Source organism: Gigantopelta aegis, chromosome 15, assembly GCF_016097555.1.
Source record: "Gigantopelta aegis isolate Gae_Host chromosome 15, Gae_host_genome, whole genome shotgun sequence".
NCBI lineage: Eukaryota > Metazoa > Mollusca > Gastropoda > Neomphalida > Peltospiridae > Gigantopelta > Gigantopelta aegis.
Window position 1 is genome coordinate 32,669,895 of NC_054713.1, and position 25,236 is coordinate 32,695,130.

Sequence of the window (25,236 nt, forward strand, 5' to 3'; positions counted from 1 at the left end):
GAATTGTACATATCGTGTCGTTGTGAATTGATTTCTCTAGATCTTGGGTACTTGCCAAGTCACCTGCACACATTTATTAATTATTTTAAGTAAATACATATATAGGAAGGAAGGAAATGTTTTATTTAACGACGCACTCAACACATTTTATTTACGGTTATATGGCGTCAGACATATGGTTAAGGACCACACAGATACTGAGAGAGGAAACCCGCTGTCGCCACTTCATGGGCTACTCTTTCCGATTAACAACAAGGGATCTTTTATATGCACCATCCCACAATCAAGATAGCACATACCACGGCCTTTGTTACACCAGTTGTGGACCACTGGCTGGAACGAGAAATGGCCCAGTGGGACCACCGACGGGGATCGATCCTAGACCGACCGCGCATCAAGCGAACGCTTTACCACTGGGCTACGTCCCGCCTCTATACATATATAGGCGCGGTATCGTGGATTTTATAAAGGGGGGGGGGGGGGGGGGGGGGTGTCAAGACATGATCCCCGGAAAATGTATTGAAAAGAAAGAAGAATATTTTCCTGAGCAGGAAGGGCTGCACACGCACCTAATATTCTACATCTTTCGCCGAAATGTGACACGGCGTCAACAAACATGTATTGCCAGAAATGATTTGTGTATTTGGTAGCACTGGTTAATCATTATTGTGTCTTGTGGGCGGGACGTAGCCCAGTGGTAAAGCGCTCGTTGATGCGCGGTCGGTTTGGGATCGACCCCAGTCGGTGGACCCATTGGGCTATTTCTCGTTCCAGCCAGTGCACCACGATTGGTATAACAAGGCCGTGGTATGTGCTATCCTGTCTGTGGAAACGTGCATATAAAAGATCCCTTGCTGCAAAAGGAAATGATGTAGCGGGTTTCTTCTAATAACTAGAACAATTACCAAACATCCAATAGCCGATGATTGATTAATCAGTGTGCTCTAGTGGTGTCGTTAAACAAACCAAAAGCCTGTAATCCATAAAAGAAAAATAGTATTTATCAGCTGATCTAGTTTCAGTTGTGAATTTAGGAGGGGGATGCGAACGTGCGTGTATGTGGGGGAGGGGGTCGAGGTTCGAAACCCTCTATTCAAAGCGAATATTGTTTTAAGAATATTTTCGAGACGAGCACGAATCAAGCCCTCTAAAGCCTTCGTAAACCAGTCTAGACCCCCCCCCCCCCCCCCCCCCCCCCCCCCCCATAATTCTCACGCTCCAGTTAGCCGTAGGATCAAAATATATCGGTCGGTCTGAGATAGATCCCCGTCGGTGATTATTGGGCTATTTTTCATTCCAGCCAGTGCATCACGACTGGTATATCAAAGGCCGTGGTATGTACTACCCGTCATCAGAGGAAACCCGCTACATTTTTCCTAATGAATCATGGGATCTTTTATATGCACTAGGAAAGTGCATACCACGGTCTTTGTCCAGTTGAGGCACCTCAAGCGAGCACTCAACCGACTGAGCTAAATCCCGCCCTATAAAGTAACAATAATAATAATAATTATGTATTGTAATAATATACTGAACCGCTTTATAAACACAACACACATTGCACCAAACATTTCATTTAATAAACAAACTGAAATCAATTGCATATCATAACTTGATGTTCATTGTGTCTAAAGATCCCACACCGACCGGCGAGATGTAGCTCAATGGTAAAGCACTCGCATCATGCGTGGCCGGTCGATCCCCATCGGTAGTCCCATTGGGATATCCCTCGATCTGTTTGTGGGATGGTGCATATAAAAGATTCATTGCTACTAATGGAAACGTGTAACGGGTTTCCTCTCAAAGACTATGTCAAAAATTACCTAATTTTTAAAATCCAATAACCGATGATTAATAAATAAATGTGCTCTAGTGGTGTCGTTAAACAAAACCAACTTTATATCGCTTATCTTGTTCGGTATATCAGTCAGAATACATGCAATACCTTTTGAATAAACAAAAATAAAGTTTGTTTTGTTTAACGACACCGCTAGAGCACATTGATTTATTAATCGTCGGCTATTGGATGTCAAACATCTGGTAATTTTGACAGTCTTAGAGGAAACCCGCTACATTCTTCCATTAGTAGCAAGGGGTATTTTATATGCACAGACAGGAAAGCACATACCACGGCCTTTGTCCAGTTGTGGTGCACTGGATGGAACGATAAAAAAAAAAACCTCAATTAGTTGAATGGATCCACCGAGGTGGTTAGATCCTGCGACGCAGGCACCTCAACCGACTGAGCTAAATCACTCACCCAACAGTGAACATCTGACAACAATGACAGTTGTGGTAAATCGGTTAGTTTGTATCAAGGGGAATGACTACCATTCCTGTAAGTGTTTTTGCCTCACCTTTTTTTCTCATATTCCATATTTGTGAAACTCCAAGCGTCGATCCAATCAATATGCCCCACAGATGGTCGATTGGGTTTTAATCTATACACAACAGCAAAGTCGTGTAGTCCTTAACCTTTGCTGTGGTGTATATATACCCATATCCAGGTATGTCATTGGACCATACACGAATTTCGTGAAAATTTAATGCTGTAGTCATTACAAATAGACGTGTTGTCGGTTTCATAAATTAAACGCAGTATATGGGAGCAACGGATATTACTATCCTAAAACGTAAAACAAACAACAATCGGTATTAGGTGAGTTGAGTATTTATTTATATTTCATTCATTGTCCTTTGTCTTGTTTGTTTATCGTTTACCGTACGGTTGCGTAGCGTTTTATACTAATACTGTTACAAAGACAAAAGCGAGAATAATGTTACTATTAACACAGCGTAATTTACGAATGTAAATGAAGTAAGAGAAGTCTCAAGTTGGTGATGTAGTTTCTTGTATTTGACTTTCCAAACATGAAACGTGATTAATAAGTTAACAACATGGTGATACAGATAATATACAAGTCAGAGCTCTTGACGATCAAAAGAAAGTATACCAATTATTTTTTCAAAGTATTAAAAACAACACAAAACACAAGTTGATGGAAATGTTATATTTTGAAAGTATAATAATTTGGCGATAAATAAACACGAGTATACTCAATAAAACCCATAAAATGATAATATCACAACAGCACTAGGGGTGAAATGTGCGATTTCATAAAGGACCACTCATAACGAAGGTGAATAAATTTGACCACAAAGAACATGTTTCAATAGCATGTATGTCCACCATGTGCAAGCAAGCATGGACCTGATGTCGGACAGAGTTTGTTAAGCGCCTAATGACATCAGGTATTGCCCTCCACTCCTGCCTCAGTGCCTGTACCAACTGATCCCTGTTCATTGGAGGGTTAGGACCACATCGAATTGGCTGGCCAAGATGATCCCACAAATGTTCTATCGGCGACAGGTCAGGTGAACGGGCTGGACATGGCAAAACATTGACGTTGTTTGCGGCGAAGAACTGTTGCACCACACGAGCTGTGTGAGGTCTGGCATTGTCCTATTGAAACAAGAGTCTAGGATGGTGTTGCAAGAACAATAACAGGACGGGACGTAAAATCTGGTTGATGTAACGGTGTGCGTTAAGATTTCCGTCAATGACAATAAGGTCTGTCCGCTGTTGGCCACAGATACCGCCCCAAACCATCACATATCCACCACCAAACGGTTCAGTGTCCTGAACACAGCACGGAGCTGTTCTCTCTCCTGCATGTCGGTATATCCGAGTCCTGCCATCAGCTCTGGATAAATGGAACCTGCTCTCATCAAAAAAAAGAGTACACGTTGCCAGTTCCGATGTTGCCAACGTTGAAACTGACGTGCCCAACGTAAACGTCGAAGTCGATATTGCCTTGTCAATGTCATCCCTCTGAATGGTCGATAGGCCCTGATACCATGCTGTCGTAGTCGACGACGTACAGTGTGATGACTGATGACATGTCCAAGGCCAGTCGCTGCAGATGACGTCATAGTGAGGAATCTGTTACGTAAGTGTAAGATGCGGAGATGGCGGTCCTCGTTGGCTGTTGTGACGAGGGGTCTTCCACTTCATGGTCTGTCTGCAGTCCTGCCAGTCACCCTGTAATGCTGTATTAACCTGGTGATCGTCAATTTTGTGCAATTCAGGATTCTTGCCACATGGGCATAACTGGCACCCACCTGCACCATACCAATAGCTCTCTCTCTTTGTTCAGCAGTTAGCCTTGCCATATTCGCTGGTGTTTTACTGTTGACTGAGACATGTTCTAAGCAATGGCACCCTTTTTTATACCCTTATGTGCACGAGTATCATGTTTCTCGTGCAGTATAAAGTTGATGAATAAACTCATTTTGCACGTGCGGCATCGCCCACACGCAGCAATGTGCGACTATTCGTCATTGATTGCATTATAACGAACAATACTGGAACCTATCTAACCTTCCATAAACGTGTATTGTGTTTATTTATAATAAAAATAATATGTATACTTTCTTTTGATCGTCAGTTTATACATATATATATATATATATATATATATATATATATATATATATATATATATATATATATGTGGTATTTAACACAGATCTTTACCAGTTGAAATGCACCCCCGACAGAATGACATAAGAACTGGGAAATATACGTGAAATCAAAGTTGTATATATGGTTAGTTTTTAATGTACTAGTATTTCGATATTTATTTACACATTTTCTCAAATAATCTTCGATTTAGGTGCGTCAACTATTACAAATGATAATATACTTGAAAACCAAGACAGCATACACTGACACAAACATACTTGTACACGTATGTAGGTCAACCTAGGATACGGAGTTTGTGTGTGGATGGTTGTACGCTTTCTGAGACGTAAAGATCTATTACTCTGGGTGTCATTTCTTTGAACGCACCAGTGAATAGTCAATAATAACGCACCAACTTCTACACATCGATATAATGACGGTTTCCATCAATGGAATTGCTGAATAGAACACTTGGTGGGTTTAACCAACGTCAATATTATGAACTGTTGTCAAAACTCATCGGAATTTACCGCAGGTCTGTAAACAAGCGAAATGGAACGGCGAGAGGGGGAGTGGGGTGAAGAGGTTGAACGGGGAGCGATCGAGATGAAGGTAGATTGCTCACAATCTGATTAAAATTAGGTCTACTGGTCTAATAATTATTGACCAGTGGAGCTAATTTTAATCAGATTGTATTGATCGCAGATATAATTATTATGAAGGGTCCAATGGGTAAACCAGTGAAATCACATTTTGGTCATTTTCGTAATAACATTGTATTGTCTGCGAGAGGCCTCGGTGGCGCAGTGGTTAAGTCATCGGACTACAGGCTGGTAGGTACAGGGTTCGCAGCCCGGTTCCAGCGCCCACCCAGAGCGAGTTTTAACGACTCATTGGGTAGGTGTAACGCCACTACACCTTCTCTCCCACTAACCACTAACAATTAACAACGAACCCACTGTCCTAGACAGACAGCCCAGATAGCTGAGGTGTGTGCCTAGGGCAGCGCGCTTGAACCTTAAATGGATATAAGCACGAAAATAAGTTGAAATGAATGAATATCGGTGAGATATTCAATATTTTACCTTTACTGTTAAAGTTTGTTTTGTTTAACGACACAACTAGAGCACACTGATTTATTAATCATCGGCTATTGGATGTCAAAACATTTTGGTAATTTTTATTCGTAGTCTTCAGAGGAAACCCGCCATATTGTTCCATTATCAGCAAGATGCCTTTTATATGCATATTCAAGGCCTTTGATATACGTGTACCAGCCGTGGGCAACTGGTTGGAACGGGAAAAACAATCGGCGAATTAATCCTACGACGCAACTACCTCAGGCAAGCGCTCTGTCGCTTGAGCTAGCTCCCGTCTCCGGTTTCCTTAAGGGGTCGGTCCGAGATCGATCCTCGTCGGTGGGCCCGTTGAGCTACATGTATTTATTGTTCCAGCCAGTGCACAGAAACTATCATATCAAAGGCCGTTGGTATGTGCTATTGTATTACATTTTAAAATTTTAAATAAAAAATTGACATTCAAAACGTTCAAGCCCTAAAAGAATATACACCATTGTCTACGATTCACCATCCATCAATTCATCTATCCATTCGTTTATTTATCCATCCATCCATTTTATTTTCTAGACAATTAACGATTACGCGAGATGACGTCATCCTACACTATAATAGACCGAGTGGACAGGGCAAGAACTGCCGTCCAGGAACTGATGAAAGAAGACTACGTGTCAGTTGACGCTGACGGGGTTAGCATGTCGAAGACAGGACCTCTAACTGTACTACAAGTGGGCAAAAAGGACGGTCACGTCTTTCTCTTTGATGTTCTGACATGTCCTCAAATATTTAAAGATGGTGGATTACAGGACTTGTTAGAGGGCGTACAAGTTCTGAAGGTGAGTCTTTCGCGGATACCATATACACGTAGTTCTGTATTGAGCAGGGTTAAAACATTTCATTTGTGGAACTTGTCTTGAGAGTGGCTGTCTTCCTGCAGACATACCAGAAAAGATGTATCGACATAGAGAGTGATAGTGCACCTTTAAAGAAAAAGTGTTTTTTTTATTTAACGACGCCACTAGGGCAGATTGATTTTTGATCTTATCATCGGCTATTGGACGTCAAACATATGGTCATTCTGACACTTTTTAAGAGGAAACCCGCTGTCGCCACATAGGCTACTCTTTAGCGACACACAGCAAGGGATCTTTTATCTGCGCTTGTCACAGGCAGGATAGCACAAACCATGGCCTGTGTTGAACCAGTTATGGATCACTGGTCAGTGCAAGTGGTTTACATCTACCCATTGAGCCTTGTGGAGCACTCATTCAGGGTTTGGAGTCGGTATCTGGATTAAAAATCCCATGTCTCGACTGGGATCCGAACCCAGTACCTACCAGCCTGTATACCGATGGCCTAACCATGACGCCACCGAGGCCGGTCCCTTTAAAGAAAGCACCACAGTTTTATGTCACAACCTCGGGGCCGTAGCTAGGATTATTATTATTTTTTTTTTTTGGGGGGGGGGGGGGGGGGGGGGGGATGGAGGAGCAGATGAATTCTTGGACCGAACGAGCATGGAAGATGCAAGACACTAGTGGGTCCGTAGCACATCCCCCCCCCCCCCCCCCCCCCCCCCCCCCCCCCCCCCCCCGGAAATGTTTGTATAATCAGTCAAATCCTAAACAAAATTCTTTATTTTTATTTGTTTCTTATAAAAAGAAGAATGGACAACTAATATTAATAAAAGACCACTACTAATGGCTAGATAAGTGTGACTGAAAGCAGCATAAACAATAAAAGATCGTGGTCACAACAATAGTAAACACCGTTTCTGATCTTCAGGTTACTAAATTTTCGAATAACTAGTCAAAAATTGCAAATACGATAAAAGGGTATGTTTTCCTTGAGCAAATTGAAATTGAATTGTATTATTTATGGATGCATGTCAGCTAATATTACACTGATATGGTATCAGTATGTTGATCTATAGTCCTTTCCATCAGGGAATGTCGTTTTCTGATTATTGTATTTACTATAACTTATTTATTTCTGAGCTGATTGTTTTCTAAATTGCACACAAAAATAGTTGGGTTCTTTTATTATTATTATTATTATTATTATTTCCAAATCCCAAAATTCTTTTATTTTATTTTACTTACGTCAAATCAAACTGAAATTATTTACAAAAAACCCAATGTTCATGGAGGCTGGGAAGGACTATAGGTTGTTAATATCCGTCAAAATACGTAATAATGTTAGGTCTACGGTGTCACGAAATGATGTGGAAGCAGCCAATTACAATCATGTTTGCACTAACAACTAGGTGTGTGTACAGATGACCCTCGCGTATGACCGATATTCATAGCTTTGTAAACGCCTGTAAATACGCGTCCAGCCCAGTACAAATATATAGTTTTTGAAAATAGAATTTAAAGGTCTCCTCTCTCGTGTGGCCACCAGCAGCAGCAATCACTGCGCGACATCCCCTTGGCATAGACTGAATGAGACTCTGAATCCGGGCACGTGGAATCCTAGCCCATTCTTCCTTCAGTGCATGTGACAGTTGCGGAAGCGTCCGAGGCTCCGGTCACGCTGGCGTACACGTCTGTCCAGTTCGTCCCATAGATGTTCAATGGGGTTGAGATCTGGCGATCTTCATGGCCATGGCAGCACATTAAATGTTCTCATTCTGTAGGAAATCCATTGTTGCACGTGCCGTATGCGGCCTGGCATTGTCCTGCTGAAAGACCTCTCTGTCGATCCAAAATGGGAAGCATGTGACGGCGAAGAATTTCATCCCGGTAGCGTACAGCTATCAGGTTGCCTTGTACGAGCACAAGTTCACTTCTGCCGTTGTATGACATGGCTCCCCACATCATGACACTCCATCCACCGAATCTGTCAACTTGGGCGACGCAGTTGTTGGCAAAACGTTCATTGCGGCGTCTGTAAACACGTTGTCGTCCATCACGTCGCTGTAGAAGGAAACGTGACTCGTCGCTGAACCATACTCGCCGCCAGTTTCCCCAAGGTCCACCCCTATATATTCGTGCACCAGCGAAGACGTAAATGTCGATGTTGACATCGCAGGACGGGGCCAAAATACGGTCTCCTAGCCCGTAAACCAGCTTCTCGAAGTCGGTTCTGAATGGTTTGTGCAGACACCCATCTCAGACCAGGTATGCGTCCAGCAGTGTTCGTTGCTGTGGCAGTTCGGTGACGCAAGTGCAGAACCCGGATGTAGCGATCTTGTGCTGCAGTTGTTATGCGAGGTCTTCCACTTCTGGGCCGGTCTTCAGCTTATTGAAACTGCTGGTACCTGTCCCAGAGACGTGACGTGGCGTGCAACTGCTGACTGCGATTCAACTAACTGAAGGCGGCCTATTGCAATGTTTCGATTCGGTAGGCTTAGTCTTGGCATCTTGTAACTCGTCTACGTCGAAATGGAATCATTGCAGCTTTAAATACCCATCAATACCCCAATCTTTTCCCCGAGTTTCACGTGCATTCGCCAAAATCTCACGCTTATTTCCTGTAATTGTCGCACAACGTGCGTTAAATTTGTTTTAGGGTGCATTTCGGCATGCTGTCCCATTCCAGGAACATTAACAAACATGGTCATTTAGCAACATTGTACAGAAAAAGATCTTTTGTAAAATCAAACACTTTTCTTCTTTCCCTATCACCTATGCGTTTCTTTTTTGTTTTAGGGTGCATTTCGGCATGCTGTCCGATTCCAGGAACATTAACAAACATGGTCATTTAGCAACATTGTACAGAAAAAGATCTTTTGTAAAATCAAACACTTTTCTTCTTTCCCTATCACCTATGCGTTTCTTTTTTGTTTTAGGGTGCATTTCGGCATGCTGTCCGATTCCAGGAACATTAACAAACATGGTCATTTAGCAACATTGTACAGAAAAAGATCTTTTGTAAAATCAAACACTTTTCTTCTTTCCCTATCACCTATGCGTTTCTTTTTTGACAGAGTATATATATATGTATATGTTTATATATAAGAGTATATGTTGTTCTTAAAGACAAGATCTCACGATAGTTAACCTTACACGAGTTGCACGGATTGAATAACTTGAAATATATACAGTGCGTGTACGTTCCTATTCAGATAACGCTCCCAACCATAAGCTATTTTGCAAACATAATTGTTGTTTTTATACAGCTTGCGTCTGTTAAAGGTGAACAGTTATATTTCTGATTAATGGTTACGTTGCCATAATTCAGTGTATACAAAAAATATAAATAATAAGGACTTGGTTACTGTAATTAGACGAATACATTACTTTTTCAAGGTATTTATTTATTTATTTGTCATTATTTTATTAGTTCATTTGTTTCACTAGGTGATGCACGCATCGTCCAACGACAGCACTTCACTGAAATGTCAGTTTGACATCTTACTACAGAACGTCTTTGATACGCAGGTAAATTTTGTCTTTCGATTGATTTTTATTCTGTCCCAGACCACTGGCTATCCAGAGGCCGGGCCCGGGATAGACATGCCCGAAACAGTGGTATAGGGCATGTTAAAAGGGTAATTCACACACACACACACACACACACACACACACACACACACACACACACACACTCTCTCTCTCTCTCTCTCTCTCTCTCTCTGATTGATTACAGGTGTTTCAAACTCGTCTAGAATTATTTGATGACCATGAACCAAATTATGGCTGTAGCCTTAATACTAAATAAAGCTTGTCGTGTATTATTTCGTCTTGATATCATTATTGCTGTTGCCGAGACTAAAGTCCCCGCCCCCCAAAAAACCCCAACAAAAACAACAACAAAAAAACAAAAAACAAACAACAAAAAACCCCCAACAACAACAAACAAACATAAACCTCAACATACAATACAACAAAACAAAACACGATTAAATATACTATTCTTTCACAATTGCCATTGTTTGTCTAGCTGAAGAAGACCCTAGTTTAAAAAAAGTTAGTCTGTTTTGTTTAACTACACCACTAGTGCACATTGGTTTATTAATCATCTGCTATTGGATGTCAAACATTTGATAATTTTGATATATTAGTCTTAGAAAGGACACCAGCTACATTTTCCTATTAATAGCAAGGGGTATTTTAAAAAGCATTATCCCACAAACAGGATAGCACATACCACAACCTTTGAAACATGTATACCAGTCGTGGTGCACTGGCAGGAACCAGAAATATCCCAATGGGCTTACCGACTGGGATCGATCCAACACCGACCGCGCGTCAGACGATCGGTTAACCACTGGGTATGTACCGCCCCTAACACTAAATTAACACGTTAATGAATCGTCCACCTGCTACAACATGAAACCCGACACACCTGTTTGAAATCGGACCATTCTGTGTTTGGGATAGGGGTGTCAGCTGTCTTCTTGTGGCGTTTGTACTAGTCGGAACAATACACGTTTAATGTTATGAGTGAATCCTAAACATTCAAACTGATAGCCTGTAGATCAGATTCAAGAAGCTATATATATTTTTTAGACCCTCTAGTGGTCTCAGATTTCGAAATTGATAGTTTACTACACTACATGCATTGGTTTAACGTACACTACTATTGGACGATTTGACGCCAACAAACCAATCACCTTGTCGGTACTAAATATGACGTCATCACGATTTGACAAAGCACACACAATGACGTCACGTAGTTTAAAGCGTTTGCGTTTGCGTCTTTTTGGTTTCAGTGTTAAACTTGTAATAGAATGATAGTTTAATGCAATTCATTATAGATTTTCTTTACAGAATATATAGAACTTTGGGTTCTGAAAATTATCTGTGAACCGTGAATAAAATACGAAGTTAAAGCAATACCCAGAATAGTAAAGTAGTTTACGTCGTTTCTGTATACATGGACGTGTAGCCGATGTAGGCTATATAGAAAATAAAGGCTTTCTAAAAAACCCACCAAATAGCTGGGGTAATAAATAGAATAACAAACTCAGTACCAGTTATTATCAAATTTGATAAATTTTTCCCTCGAGGGACATAAATTTGATAATAACTGGTAACTCGTTTATTATCCTCTATTTAATGTCTTAGGTTGCAGATCGGTTGATAGAAGAGAACCAAGGGAGACAACTCCCACCCAAAGCAAAGTTACTTGACGTTTGTGAGAAATATGGCGTCGATGTATCTTCAATGAAGAAGAAAGGTGACATTGAGGTAAGCACTGAGTGGAGTAAGAATGTGTGTGTGTGTGTGTGTGTGTGTGTGTGTGTGTGTGTATGAAGTGATTTTTTAAAGATACATTAAGGCAACACTTTCACTGTTAAGTTCTAAACAGATAATCAAAAGGCTGAGACTCTTTGCTTTCATTCTGGATTCGTTCTCTGCGTACTTAATTATCATTTGAAGATCAAAAAATAATAATAATAAAATAAATAAATAAACAGACAAATAACACAAATTATAACTAATCAAATAATTATTTTTAAAAGGTGGTATATAGTTAGCACCTTTTGAAAACTGTCTATATGGACAATTTTAACCAATGAAATTATAATATGTTATAAATATAGTAATTAACAACGCACTCAACACATTTTATTTATGGTTATATGGCGTCGGACATATGGTTAAAGACCACACAGATAGATATTGAGAGAGGAAACCCGCTGTCGCCACTTCATGGGCTACTGTTTTGGATTAGCAGCATGGGATCTTTTATATGCACCATCTCACTGACAGGGTAATACATACCACGGCCTTTGACATACCAGTCGTTGTGCATTGGCTGGAACAAGGAATAGCCTATTGGGCCCAGACGAGGATCGATCCTAGACCGACCGCGCAACCAAGCGAGCACTTTACCACGGCTACGTCTCTCCCCCCCCCCACCCCAGTTCGAGGTGAATGCGTGACAGGTTTAGAATTTCGATTGGGCCAATTCTGATTTTTAGAATGTCTCAAGTAGTGTATCCATTGTGTCCGAATGTTTACATCGGTTGAACACGTGGTGTTGTAATTGTTTGTATGACCGTAATCTGATTTAAAAATTAAATTAAATTAAATTTTAAAAAGGTGATATCACAGAGGTTTTTGAAGTTTTAATCGTGCAGTTCGCTGTGTGTGTTGTTGGGGAGACTGTGTTTTGATGTATTCGACGATTGTGCAATAGTAGACCTACACACACTTCGCAATTGCACATTTCCGACATTGTTGAAATGTCCATGGGGAAGTTAAGTATGCGTCTGTCACATTCATGGGGACGAAACTTCAGTAAGTCTATCTCAGGTCCGTATGAACGATAATTGGTTAGTGTGTGTGCGTGTGGGAGAGGCGTAGGCACATTCTCTAGTGGGGGGGGGGGGGGGGGCACAAGTCAGTTTCTTTTCTTTATTGATAGGGAGTAGGACGAACAAAAACGTGGAATGTCGTATTTGTTTAAAATATTTAACTGTTTAATAGGGTTACAATTTTATTATTTGGATACACATATGTTAAACAAATTATTGGGTACAATGGGATAATGGACGAAAACCGACGGGGCACACCAATCAAATTAATAATAACTCCACTGGTTAATAACTGTTACCTATGGATCAACAGCAGCCCGTTGGAGCTCATGTCCAGTTGACCTTTCAATTGACCAGTAAACACCTTATTGCAGAATCATGCCAGTGATTTGAAAAGAAGTTGAAAACATTCGGAATTTTGCCGAGGGTATACGAAATGATTCGGTTGAATTACGAAGTATGCCGGAAACTAATTTCAATATAAAACTTTTACTGTTGAACTTTTGTTTCAAAACAAAAAACAAAACAAAAACGTGATAGTATAGCCATAAAATCTATTTATTCTTGTACACAATCCACAGTTTATTACTGCTCTTTCCCCCTGTTTTCTTAACGTTGAAATAGGCCAGCAAGTTCGCCTATTGCTCGAGCGACAATCTAATTGAAATGGAGCTCGGCTATATGAACTACGGCCGTAACAGTCGAGGACTGCGTATATAAACTTAATGCAAAATAGTTACGATTATTATTTAATCACGTTGCAATAAAGTATTAAAATAACTATCATTATCTTAAACACCAGTAATTTAAAATGTACTTTCTTTTCATACAATCTAAAAAAACAGCAACAACACCCATGACAAAATAATATGGTGGTATATTTAGACACACATCTTTTTCTTACTTTAAAAGATACTGAACTTCGACTTGTATCTCGAAATTTGGACTTATTTGTCGAGTGCTTAAGTTATTATCTTTAAATTATCTCTCAAGCTCTCTAGCATGACCATATGCCACTGAAGATACGCACGCAATGACATGACATAATTTGAGAGCTCAAGATAATAGGTTCAGCCCTCAACATCAATATAATAACTCGAGATCTCAACATAAGGCCCACTTTCCTTTAACATGATCTGCACGCGGAAACGTGCATTTTCATATCTACATTTTCGAAATCCGACATCTTCAAAGTACTTTTAAACCACAAATAAACACCGATCGACTTTGTTGTTTCTGCGCATTCTGAAGGCACACTCGACTTATTATCTCGAGCTCTCGACTTATTATCTCAAGCGTATTACTGATTATTAGTGCTCAACTTATTATCTCGAGTGTTCGATTTATTATTTCCAGCGCTCGACTTATTATCTTGAGCTCTCAACTTCTGCATCAGTACTGTACAGACAAAAATAGAATTTCGAAAGAAAAAGACATACATGTTGTCTAGAGTTAATACGTTGAGCGCTTGACATAATGCATTGATAGCTTGAGATAATAAGTTGAGAGCTTAAGATAATAAGCTACATTTTCCCATTAGTAGCAAGTGATCTTTAATATGCACTTTCCCACAGACAGGAACACAAATACCACGGTCTTTGACCAATTGAGGTGCACTAGTTGGAACAAAACCCAGCCAGTTCAATGGATTTATCAAGGTAGTTCGATCCTGCGACACAAGCACCTCAGGCGAGCACTCAACCGACTGAGCTAAACCCTATCCGCGCCCAGCCAGAAAGAGAATTGCAAAAGATAAAGGCATATTTGAGCGCTTGACATAATAGCTAGAGATATTTTTTCCAGTAGCAGCAAGGGATCTTTTTTATGCACTTTGATAGGCTTTTGATATACAAGTCATGGGACACTGGTTGGGACAGGAAAAACATTCACAAATCATCCACTGAGGAGATTCGTTTCTGTAACCAAAGAACCTCAGATGAGCACTCTACAGACATCTAGATCCTGCTCCATTGAGATAAGGCAAAAAAAAAAAAAAAATAGGTGTGTTTCCGGTCGACCGACCGTCCCTAGTTTTACCCCCTGACCCTAATTGTTTTTTCTCTTAAACTGAAAAAAAAAAAAAATTATATATATATATAATAATAAAAAAAAAAAAAAAAAAAAAGAAGTAAAAATAAAAGAGGACAACATCACCAAACAAGAGTATTTCCTTCCTTGCACATTGTTTACGTACTATTATACCATACATTTTGCACATGTAATTCCCTTCCGAAAAACATCGAGAAAAGCTTTTGTAATAGAGTTCCTTCCCCTGATTAGCTACCACCGAACAGCTTGGTCGGTCACGGAAGTATCCGAATGTATGAACATAGCCTTGGTACAGGTTATTTCGATTAAATATAATCGTATCAATTCAGCTTAATTCTCGTCTTCACTTAAATCAACAGGTCTTATTATTAATGCATCTCAAATGTTTGCATAAAGTATTTAAATTAAGAACAACGAAATTAATACAAATGTCCCATTAATTTAAGGAAATACACAAACAGTGCATACCAATACTACTACTACTACTACTACAACAACGACAACAACAATAACAATAATGATTTTGATGATAAATAATAATAATAATAATAATAATAATTATTATTATTATTATTATTATTATTATTATGATAGTATTCAATTTTTAAAACAACCCCCCCCCCCCCCCTTAAAAAAAAAAACACACAAAAAAACCTTGATAGTCTCGTGGAATAACTCGGGAGGCAGTCTATTTAACGTCTATAGGCATGGCGTCAATAATTGCCAACGCTGGCGACGTTTCAGTTTTGGCACTTGTATTCTCCAAGTGTCCTCATTTGATGGAGACCAGGCGTATACTGCCTTTTCCACATACGTACACTCTTTTGCAGATTTTCGAAAGTATCCATGGTAAGTGTCCGAATGGATACAACTTGACTATAACATGTTCCAGTGACAATGAAACGATCGATTCCGGCAGAAGTTTTAATGTTGAAGGCAATATCACCTTGGGTGACGTGTTTTAAGTTTTAAAAATATTAAGTGTTTCAAATTTATTTGTACATTCGTTGATGATGAACCGCCAGAACCAAAACAACCAGAAAGAGGGATTTCCCTCCGAAAAAAACTTCAAGGTGAGTTCATTTTTAAATGGATTAAATTTGTGTGACAATTTCCTGGCATGAGCTTTCATACACACACCTGAAAGACACTAGGGATTTTGTCTGGGTCTGCATTCATGACATCAAATGGTTGTACTTGTAGCTAAACATATGCGGGCGTGGGTGGGTTAAAAATTAGACGTGTGCGGTATTATCGGTATTTTTTCTCTTTTGGAATGTACCAAGTACGTTTTTTGGCTGTATCGGTATAGTTCGTGACTTTTCGTGAACATTAATTTTACGGAAAACCCCGACCAATAAATTATCATTGCTTTAAAATAAACAAACACTTATACTTTCGAGAGATTATTTTAAAAGCAAAATGGTAAATGTTAATTAGTATTTGTGTGCCATTAACAAATCTTCTCGATCACTGGCGAAACAAACATGGCGGACGACCAGTTTGTTGTCGTTTGCAACACGCAATCTGACGTTTGGGTCCATTTCACCCATTGCTACTGATGAAGTGTACGGTGCGCCCCAAAATTGTGAAACGTCCACATGTCACTGTAAGCAGTGCTGGTGTCATTGTACCTGTTGAAATACCAACCCTAATGAAAATAAATACCCCCCCCCCCCCCCCCCCCCCCCCCCCCCCCCCGCAAAAACAAACAAAACAAACAAACAACAACAACAAACAAATTCCCTAATTAAATAAAACCAGACCTACACATCTTGTTTTAACAGTACCTGATTTTTTAAAACAGTATTTGAATTTACTTAAATAAATTTTTAAAACAGAGATTCAGAGGTCAAGTGTTATTTTAAAGGTGCTATATCAAAGTATTTTCACATTCATTTGCAAAAAATAGCTACAAATGAACTGACCCTACAATTAAATATACACAATTAACTCTAGAAATAATAAAAGTAGTTTTTTTAGAACTAATTTAAATGTGTATGTATAAAACTTTAACACATTCTAAAGATTGCCCTCCAAAATAAAAGAAACAAAACGAAACACAATTTCTACTATTAAATAAATGAAACGATTTAATAGTAATTTTATTGTAGGCATACCAAATCTATAAATATGTTTGGCAGGAACCTTTAATGCATTTAATATAAAGAACACAGTAACACCTTTCTTCTTTAATTCTTTTGAATATTGAAATCCTGTATAATTTCTTCACAGTGCTGGCAAGAAACATGGAGAAGGACTTTCGCAGAAAGATGAACTATATAATAAACTGGTTGAAAAGTTTGAAAACGATCACCTGGATTTCCCCCAGTCTTCTGTGAAAACCGACGGCTCATATTTCCTTCAGGTACCATATCAAATTATGGGAAATTCATAAATTAACCTTAAAAAATAAATGGTTTGCTGTAGCTCATTATGACTGATTGAGTGTTTTTTTCTCTGTATTATTCTGAATGTATTTTTGTTTATTTATATTGTTGTAATATCAAAAAGAGAAAAATGTTAATGATTGTATGAGTCAGTTGGGCATATACAGCAAATCATTTATTTAAAGTTATAATATCCGGAATATTTTTAATATCTAAGCATTTAGAATAGATCATCTTCCTGTTGTTTCTTATTGCGGCGTGTGAAATATCGCATCGATTCAACTACGCGAAGTATCTAAGTCAAATGGTTTTACGTTAGTTGACGTATTAATGGCAGGCAAAATAGCGGGCTTCCTTTCGAGAAACAACGTCATGTAAGTATTTGAATTTTGACCTATATACGCGAGCGCTTTGTTCTCTCTACGAAGATCGTTACTTCAAATGCAGGAAAGCGAACAAGATAATCTATTCTAAATGCTTAAATATTAAAAATATTCCGGATATAGTAACTTTAAGGCTGGCCTTGCATTTACAATATATATGGAAACCAAATAACATTTATTAAACACAAACACAAACATTTAACAATGTTCAGTGGATGGAAATGATTTATTATGGAAGTCTTGAATCATGCTGTCAGGTAGTTTTTATACATCTGTTTTTGTCCATTTGTCCATCCATCTGTATGTATAATAATTTCTTTTTGACCGGACCATATATTTGATTCTGATGTATACATGATCATTAAACTTGACATGCTGGAACAATTTGGGATGGGTTGGTTGTGCATATCATTATTAGCTCATGGTGACCTGTTTTGTTTATTGCACATTTAGGAAATCCTGGTCTTTAATATTCCATACTACATTTAATATGCAAGACAATGAAAATGCATAAAAGTACAATTTGGGATGGTAACGTGTCATTTACCATAATACTAGGTTACGATTACGTACATTTCATGCTTCTAAATATTGGTCCTGCTATTTAAATATGCATACCTGTACATAAATACATTTGTCAGAACACCACAGATGTGTATGCTTCTCTCTCAAATGCTTGATGAGTGAATCATGTACCTTTATACAGGTACTGGTATATGGGTTTTTTGTTTTTGTTTTTTTAACAGTGACTATATTAGATGGTGGTTTTCTTAACTAACTCCTGTCAGTTTCTAATCTGATTTTTTTCCAGGTCCTCTGCAATCCATTATGGTATGTGACCAATCACCACACCACCATCAATAGTGCTGCTATCAAAAAATCAAAGGTTCTTCCTATTCCGCCTGCATTTGAAGATTACGATGGCTACAATGATGTTCGGCGTAAAAAGTTGAAATGTGAACCATTATCAAGTCTGCAATTGAAAAGTCATAGTGAAGCTTTATACAGTTTACTTATGAAACCAATTGTAAATAGTTCTCCACATTGGGAAAAAGCAGGGATTGAAATTAAACAGCTTGCTGATTGTTTCAAGATGTATAAAAACCATATGGATGAACAAAGTAAAACAGTCATGAAAAACCAAAAACTTTAACACCCAGTCCGTACAATTGACAAAGATACAACTATAGAACACAGAAGGTCATGTATTGCTGTTAACAAAAAATATGAAATGGTTGACCAAGCCGTTAAGTCTTCTGGTAAGCTGAATCCAGTACTCTTCGATGAATTTGTTCACTTGGAAAAACCATTTGCAACAAATGATGAACGCTATCGGTACTTGCATGATCTTCAACTGTCTGGCCCAGTAGATATACTGCGTTTCAGCCCTGGAGGATCAAGTACAACAACAGTTTGCTTGTGTCAAGTTGAAGAAGATAGATGTGAAACTCAAATTCTAACTGAAGGTGCCCTATTCCTGCAAAAAATGAGGAACAACTTGAAGGAGTTTCACACAAGAACTCAAAGACGGTTGTTTAAAGAAAAACCGAAAAATGTGGCATGCATTTTGCCCTCCGTGGCAGATGTCCTGTATAAAGAGCTTGCTCTTGATGCGACTGCTCATCCTTCAACCCAAAAACGTATCCGTTTTATATTCTTGGGAGAAACAGGCCTTATCAAAGATTTGCGAAGTTTAAATCCTGGTCGACCAAGTAATGTGTATGACACTTTCTTTGATGCATTGGCAGGAATTGTGGAGAATATTGCTGCGGCTGATGATCGACGCCATGGTACAGCACACATGTCTGAGTTTATTTCATTGGAGGAAATGATTAACAAAGCAAGGGATGTCTGTCCTGAGGGAACCCCGATACCTTCAAAGAGTTTAGTGCGACTGCAGTTTGCCCCTAAAAAACCCTATGCAAAGGTTGCGCTCAATTTCACCAGTCGGATAAAGGTGCAATACAAAATTCAACGTCGCCAACTCCGTCTTACTCATCCAGATGACCATTTCTGTAATGCCCAGTTTCGATACTTAAAGGAGCGAGCTATCAAGTTGAAGAACAATTGTACCCTCATGTTTTGCGATGATAAAGCCAAAGTACCATATGGTGAACCTGGAAGTTCAGTGTCAACGGGTGTCAGAGGAAAAGTGAGTATTGTGCCAACATCCACAACCCTGGTTGCCTTAGATCACGATATGACCAAAGCATCCCTGACCCCATCGGTTGTTCTTGACTGCAATATACCTGAAAGTATTGACAAGTCCTTTGTTCAAGGAAGGGTAACAACTGTTATCAATGACTCCATCTTTCAGACAGCATCACCATTTCGTCATGCTATAGTCCTTGCCAAAGTGATGAAACAAAAAAAGGATATCCCTCCTGTATTGTTGAAATTTACGGATGGAGGAACAGATCAGAGAAAAACCCTAGAGAGTGTCAAGTGTGCTTCAATTTACCTTTTCAAAAATTTAAATCTGGATATGTTACTTTTAGGAAGGTGTGCACCAGGTCATAGATATGTCAATCCAGCAGAAAGAGTAATGAGCATCTTGAATATTGGGTTACAAAATGTATCACTTGAGCAAGCAAAATCTTCTGATGAAGTAGAAGCATTGCTGAAAAAGTGCAACAGTGTGGCTGATATCAGAACCATGGCAACAAAAAACCCACATATTAAGCCTGCTTGGCTTGAACTTGTACAACCTCTACAGTCTTTGATACAGAATCGATTTCTGCGTCTGAAGTTGAAGGAAGAACCTATTGGAGTGCTAAATCCTGTAACTGATGAGGAACTAGAGGAATTTAAGCATGGTCTCTCTGAACTGTTTCCCGATCTGCAGCTTGACAAACTACAGAAAGTTCACACTTCAAAAGTAGAGTCCTACAACAACTGGATGGACAACCATTGCCGAATACGCCACTACACCTTCCAAATAAGGAAGTGCCATGATCAAGGTCGCTGCTCAGCCCCAAGACTTTCGTGGGAACAGCTTGAGTGGTTGCCAGACCCAGTGCTTGATGAGACCGGCAACCATTATAAAACATATCATGATGTTCAACACATCGACACCACTGAGAGTGATCGACCATCAATAAGTTGCAAAAAGCCTGCTGTGAAAAGAGCGTGTGAACAAATATCTGACTCTGAAACTGAAGTGGACCCAATGATTCCTGAGCCAGATCCCCATCTGTGCACTATTCAAAATGCCAGAGCATTGGCCGTTTGTGTGGAGTGCCGGAAGCCAAGGATGGTGTATGCTCACCTCAAACTCTCAGAAAGGCAAACCATTTCAGTTGCTTTGTCCATTAGCGAGTTCGACTATACATGTGGTGCACCAATTCTACCACCAACTCACTCCCTTGTCAAAAAGGTCATGTGCCGAACTGCCATGAACTGTTCAACACATGTTGAGCTGGCATTTTATGGCAGACCAGATATGTGGAAAACTGACATATGCTGCCATTGTGGTGCTGAAGGAGCCGAGGTAAATCTTGATCTCAAGAAGAACTACAAAACAGTGTTGCCACAGTGCATTTCTTGCACACAGGAAGGGAAACAACCAGTGGTTCAACGGCCGTTTGGGGTGAAAAAGTAATGTGAACATAATTATTACTTACATGTAAGCTGCAAAGAAAAGACAACATACGTTATTAAAAATCATTTGTGTTTTCAAGATTGCAACATCTAGAATTTCATCATGGGAATTTTTTTTTCACTGTTTTAACATGTCTCCTAAAGACAATGCATGAGATAGTAGATCATGGAAGCAACCTTGATATTGCTTAAAATTTCCCTTTGACTATGCCTTGTGACTGTGCAGATACGATTTTTGAACACTCATATTGTTTTGTCATTCAGATTTAAAATTATTTCAAGATATATACCGGTAAGCTCCATATCAGTCCGACAGTTCTGTTAAGATTTGTGAAAATAAAATAAATCAGGGGTATGATGCATATAATTTGTCTGCTATCTTTTGCACCTACATTTACAAGGACTCTTTCCAAACTCTACATAAACACAGACAAAAACAACATTTTAAACATCTGTTTATGCCACAAATCCATATATATTATTTATAGATAATGTTATATAAGTACACACACATTAAGGAAGAAAGGGAAGGGGGGAAAAAAAAAAAAAAAAAAAAAACCCCTACCTACCTACCCTAATTTTTTGGGGAATGCAATCGAAAACACCTATTTTTTTTTTTTTTGGCTTAACAAGTCGAGAGTTCGAGATATTTAAAGTAAGAAAAATGTAAGTTTGTGTCCTAAATATACCACCGTAGTTCTTGGTAGTCCGTAGAAACGAAAACAAATACGTGTATATATATATATATATCTATATATATCTATATATATATATATATATATATATATATATACAACTGGTTAAGCTGTATCCCAACCGGCCGCGAGCGATGGGAGCGATTGTTTTAGAAATCATTGATTTGAATTGCCGTATCCTAACAATACAGGACAGAACTGAACTTTATTCAACTCGGATCACCAAACGGTGATGCATTGATGTGGTTTACAAACACATTATACAGACTGCTGTAGTAAACGCTTGAAAACCCCCCAAATATACACACATATAATATACGTAATATAAATGTGCCGCGTCGTACTCGTCCAGTTAGGATACAGCAATTGAAATCAATGCTTTGTAAAATAATCGCTTGCCTCGCTTGCGGCCGGTTAGGATACAGCTTTAAAGTTACAGTCTCTGGTTACCATATTATAACATCATGTACAAATATGAAATACAAGCTCAAATGCACTTTTAAAAAACTCGTGCACCTTTGATTCGTCGCCTGTGCCGCCATAGATCGACAAAGCGCAAACGACAGCCTGTTGTTAGTTTCAGTTAACACGTGCGTTTGCCGATTCCAAATTGTAGAGTTCGTCTCAAAAAATTAAAAGACAAATCTTGCGCTGTACGAAGAACGTTCGGTTGAGGATACGGTACTATTTCGTTAAAACCGGTTTGATATTGACAACGTATTACTGACAGTCCTACCTTCCTATTTCAGAATTGATATTTTATAAAGTGTTAGTAGAGCTTTCAAAGTTTAGTTTGTATACTAGTAACACATTAATCATGTATATATTTTTAAAATAAAATATACTAAAGTAGACCATGAACGTTTTCACTTCTTACCTTTACGTCTTAAAATCGACAAATTCAAATAAATATTATTTCGTTTGGAAAGGGTAAAGTTAGGGGGGTTGTATAGGGTGTATACTACCAAATCAAATCCCATAGACGACAATAGTAACATATGTGGCTAAAACTCCTACCTGCAACGTATCAACCGACATAAACGCCACGGATATAAATACTACCACCCCTTACACTTAAAGTGAATCAGAAAACAATGGGGGTCAAGCTGCTCGTTTCTGAGATAACGGGTAGCGTCTATGACTACCCTAGTTTCGCACAACATTCGAGTACTTTTTTTTACAGGTACCCCATACATGTTTCAAGCACAAGGCTACTTGACACATTGGTACTAGATGAAATAAAATTGCACATTTTTGTTACCCAGATGAAACTATTATTTTTTACAACCAACACACTCACATTTATAACCAACCACAGGACTTGTGGTGTTCACTTCTCTATCAAAAGTTGGGTGCACCTCGAACTTTGACCCAGCCGGAAGTTATTTGGTTTAGTACTACCTATACTGATAACATACATTTTTCAAAAAGTGTCCAGCTATGTGTCTTTATGACAACCAGGATCTGGTCTATTCTGACATAAACTGACAACCTCACTGAAACTGTTGTTTCTACAGTGCAACCTAATATAATGTACACCTCAAAAAGCATATATATTGCATATAGTTTTGTATAAATGCAATATGTCATATTAAACAACAAAATGTTTTAAAATAAAACTCCTGAAGATATTTACTTTCAGTTGGGTGTGTGTACTCAGGTATATATGTAGAGACAACAAAGATAGTCAGAGTACCTCTACCCCTTTAAAGAATTCCATTAAAACACATGCACTTGATTGACCCCTAGATTATGAAGACCTTAACAGGCACATCAAAGAAATATCAGTATTAAAAAAATACACTGTCTGAGGAAGGAAACACAAACATGACTGTACCTGTATGAAGTAATGACTTAATGTCCTGAACTTTAGTGTTGGGAGAAAATTCTGTATGCTGGGAGTGGGTGTCTTCAAGTTACCAGGTGTGGGAATTTCATATCCATCGGCCATGCTGATTTTCATAATGAACCATCAAAACTATTGGCAGCCACCAATATTCCTGACTATATTTTATTTATAGCCTACTGTAGTTGGAGGTTTTAACAGTTGTGATATGTGGAATAATCATGCAGCTTTAACACATTTATTTTTGATTAATTACTGAAAAAAACTATTTTTAAATGACAAAATTACCCGAACATCTATTTTCTTGCATTATTTTCTAATCCGGATGAATACAATATGTACATTAGATGTATTCCTACAATCTGTAATCCAGCATTTTATTTAGCTAGTAACATTAGGTAATACAGCTTTAACAATAAAACAAATTATCAACTTAATCCAAGGCAGATAATGAAATTTGAAAAAATTGGTTCTGAATCTAGTATAAACTCAAAATGCTTTTCATGAGAGCTAACTAAGTGATTATTAAGAAGAAAAAAATGATCTGGAGATCTAAGTATATGTTTAACAACCTTATTGTTATGTACAAATAAGAACAGAAGACACAATAGTGACAACAAATTTAATTATGTTTTTGGTAAAGTTTTTCATCAAATTTACTTTAAATTTTGCATAAAACTACAAATTTGTCTAAAATATAACTTAGCACCCAATAAATATGTTAAAATGACAATAAAAATCAACTTCTTTACAAATTTGAGTTTTCAGAATTTCATACATAAAAAATTAACAATGTTAATGGAAACTAAAGACATTAACCCACTATTGGCACATGCTATTTTTAATATAAAAATAAATTGCTATTAAAATCTTAGTTCAGGTTGCCTATATATAATACCATATTTAAGAGCAGTTGTATATGGCAAGTCAAATACCATGTAAAAAGAAATTATTGAAATCTTTACAGTATGAATTATATGCCAAAACCAACTTTTCTTCAGTGCTAACTTTAATTCAAATTCCATTCAGAGCCATGTACAGAGATTATTGTCAAGGTCAAGGTCATTGTGAACTTGCATGATCGAGTGATGGCTAATTAATCAACCAGTATAGTTTAACTAAATAAAATGACAAAATCATAATATTTTTTATTATGCACTCAATATGTGCTATAGGGTGTATACTACCAAATCAAATCCCATAGACGACAATAGTAACATATGTGGCTAAAACTCCTACCTGCAACGTATCAACCGACATAAACGCCACCAATATAAATACTACCACCCCTTACACTTAAAGTGAATCAGAAAAAAATGGGGGTCAAGCTGCTCGTTTCTGAGATAACGGGTAGCGTCTATGACTACCCTAGTTTCGCACAAAATTCGAGTACTTTTTTTTACAGGTACCCCATACATGTTTCAAGCACAAGGCTACTTGACACATTGGTACTAGATGAAATAAAATTGCACAGTTTTTTTACCCAGCTGAAACTATTATTTTTTACAACCAACACACTCAC

At 38.4% G+C, this 25,236-nt stretch overlaps 2 protein-coding genes across 2 annotated transcripts in view; both read left to right on the plus strand.

Annotated features, from left to right (window-relative positions):
* The first annotated feature begins 2,536 nt into the window (after nt 1-2,536).
* The window catches only part of LOC121390786 (piRNA biogenesis protein EXD1-like), a 29,543-nt gene continuing 6,843 nt past the window's right edge, over nt 2,537-25,236 (plus strand). Inside the window, exons 1-4 of the mRNA XM_041522711.1 lie at nt 2,537-2,659; nt 6,112-6,377; nt 9,846-9,926; nt 11,556-11,678. Coding sequence (XP_041378645.1) covers nt 6,132-6,377; nt 9,846-9,926; nt 11,556-11,678 — 450 coding nt within the window. The 5' untranslated portion in view covers nt 2,537-2,659; nt 6,112-6,131. The remainder of the gene's footprint in view (nt 2,660-6,111; nt 6,378-9,845; nt 9,927-11,555; nt 11,679-25,236) is intronic.
* On the plus strand, nt 17,041-21,535 carry LOC121390784. Its single transcript, XM_041522710.1, has 2 exons — nt 17,041-17,168; nt 18,385-21,535. The coding sequence occupies exon 2, from the start codon at nt 18,805-18,807 to the stop codon at nt 21,172-21,174; it is 2,370 nt and encodes a 789-aa protein (XP_041378644.1). The 5' UTR covers nt 17,041-17,168; nt 18,385-18,804; the 3' UTR covers nt 21,175-21,535.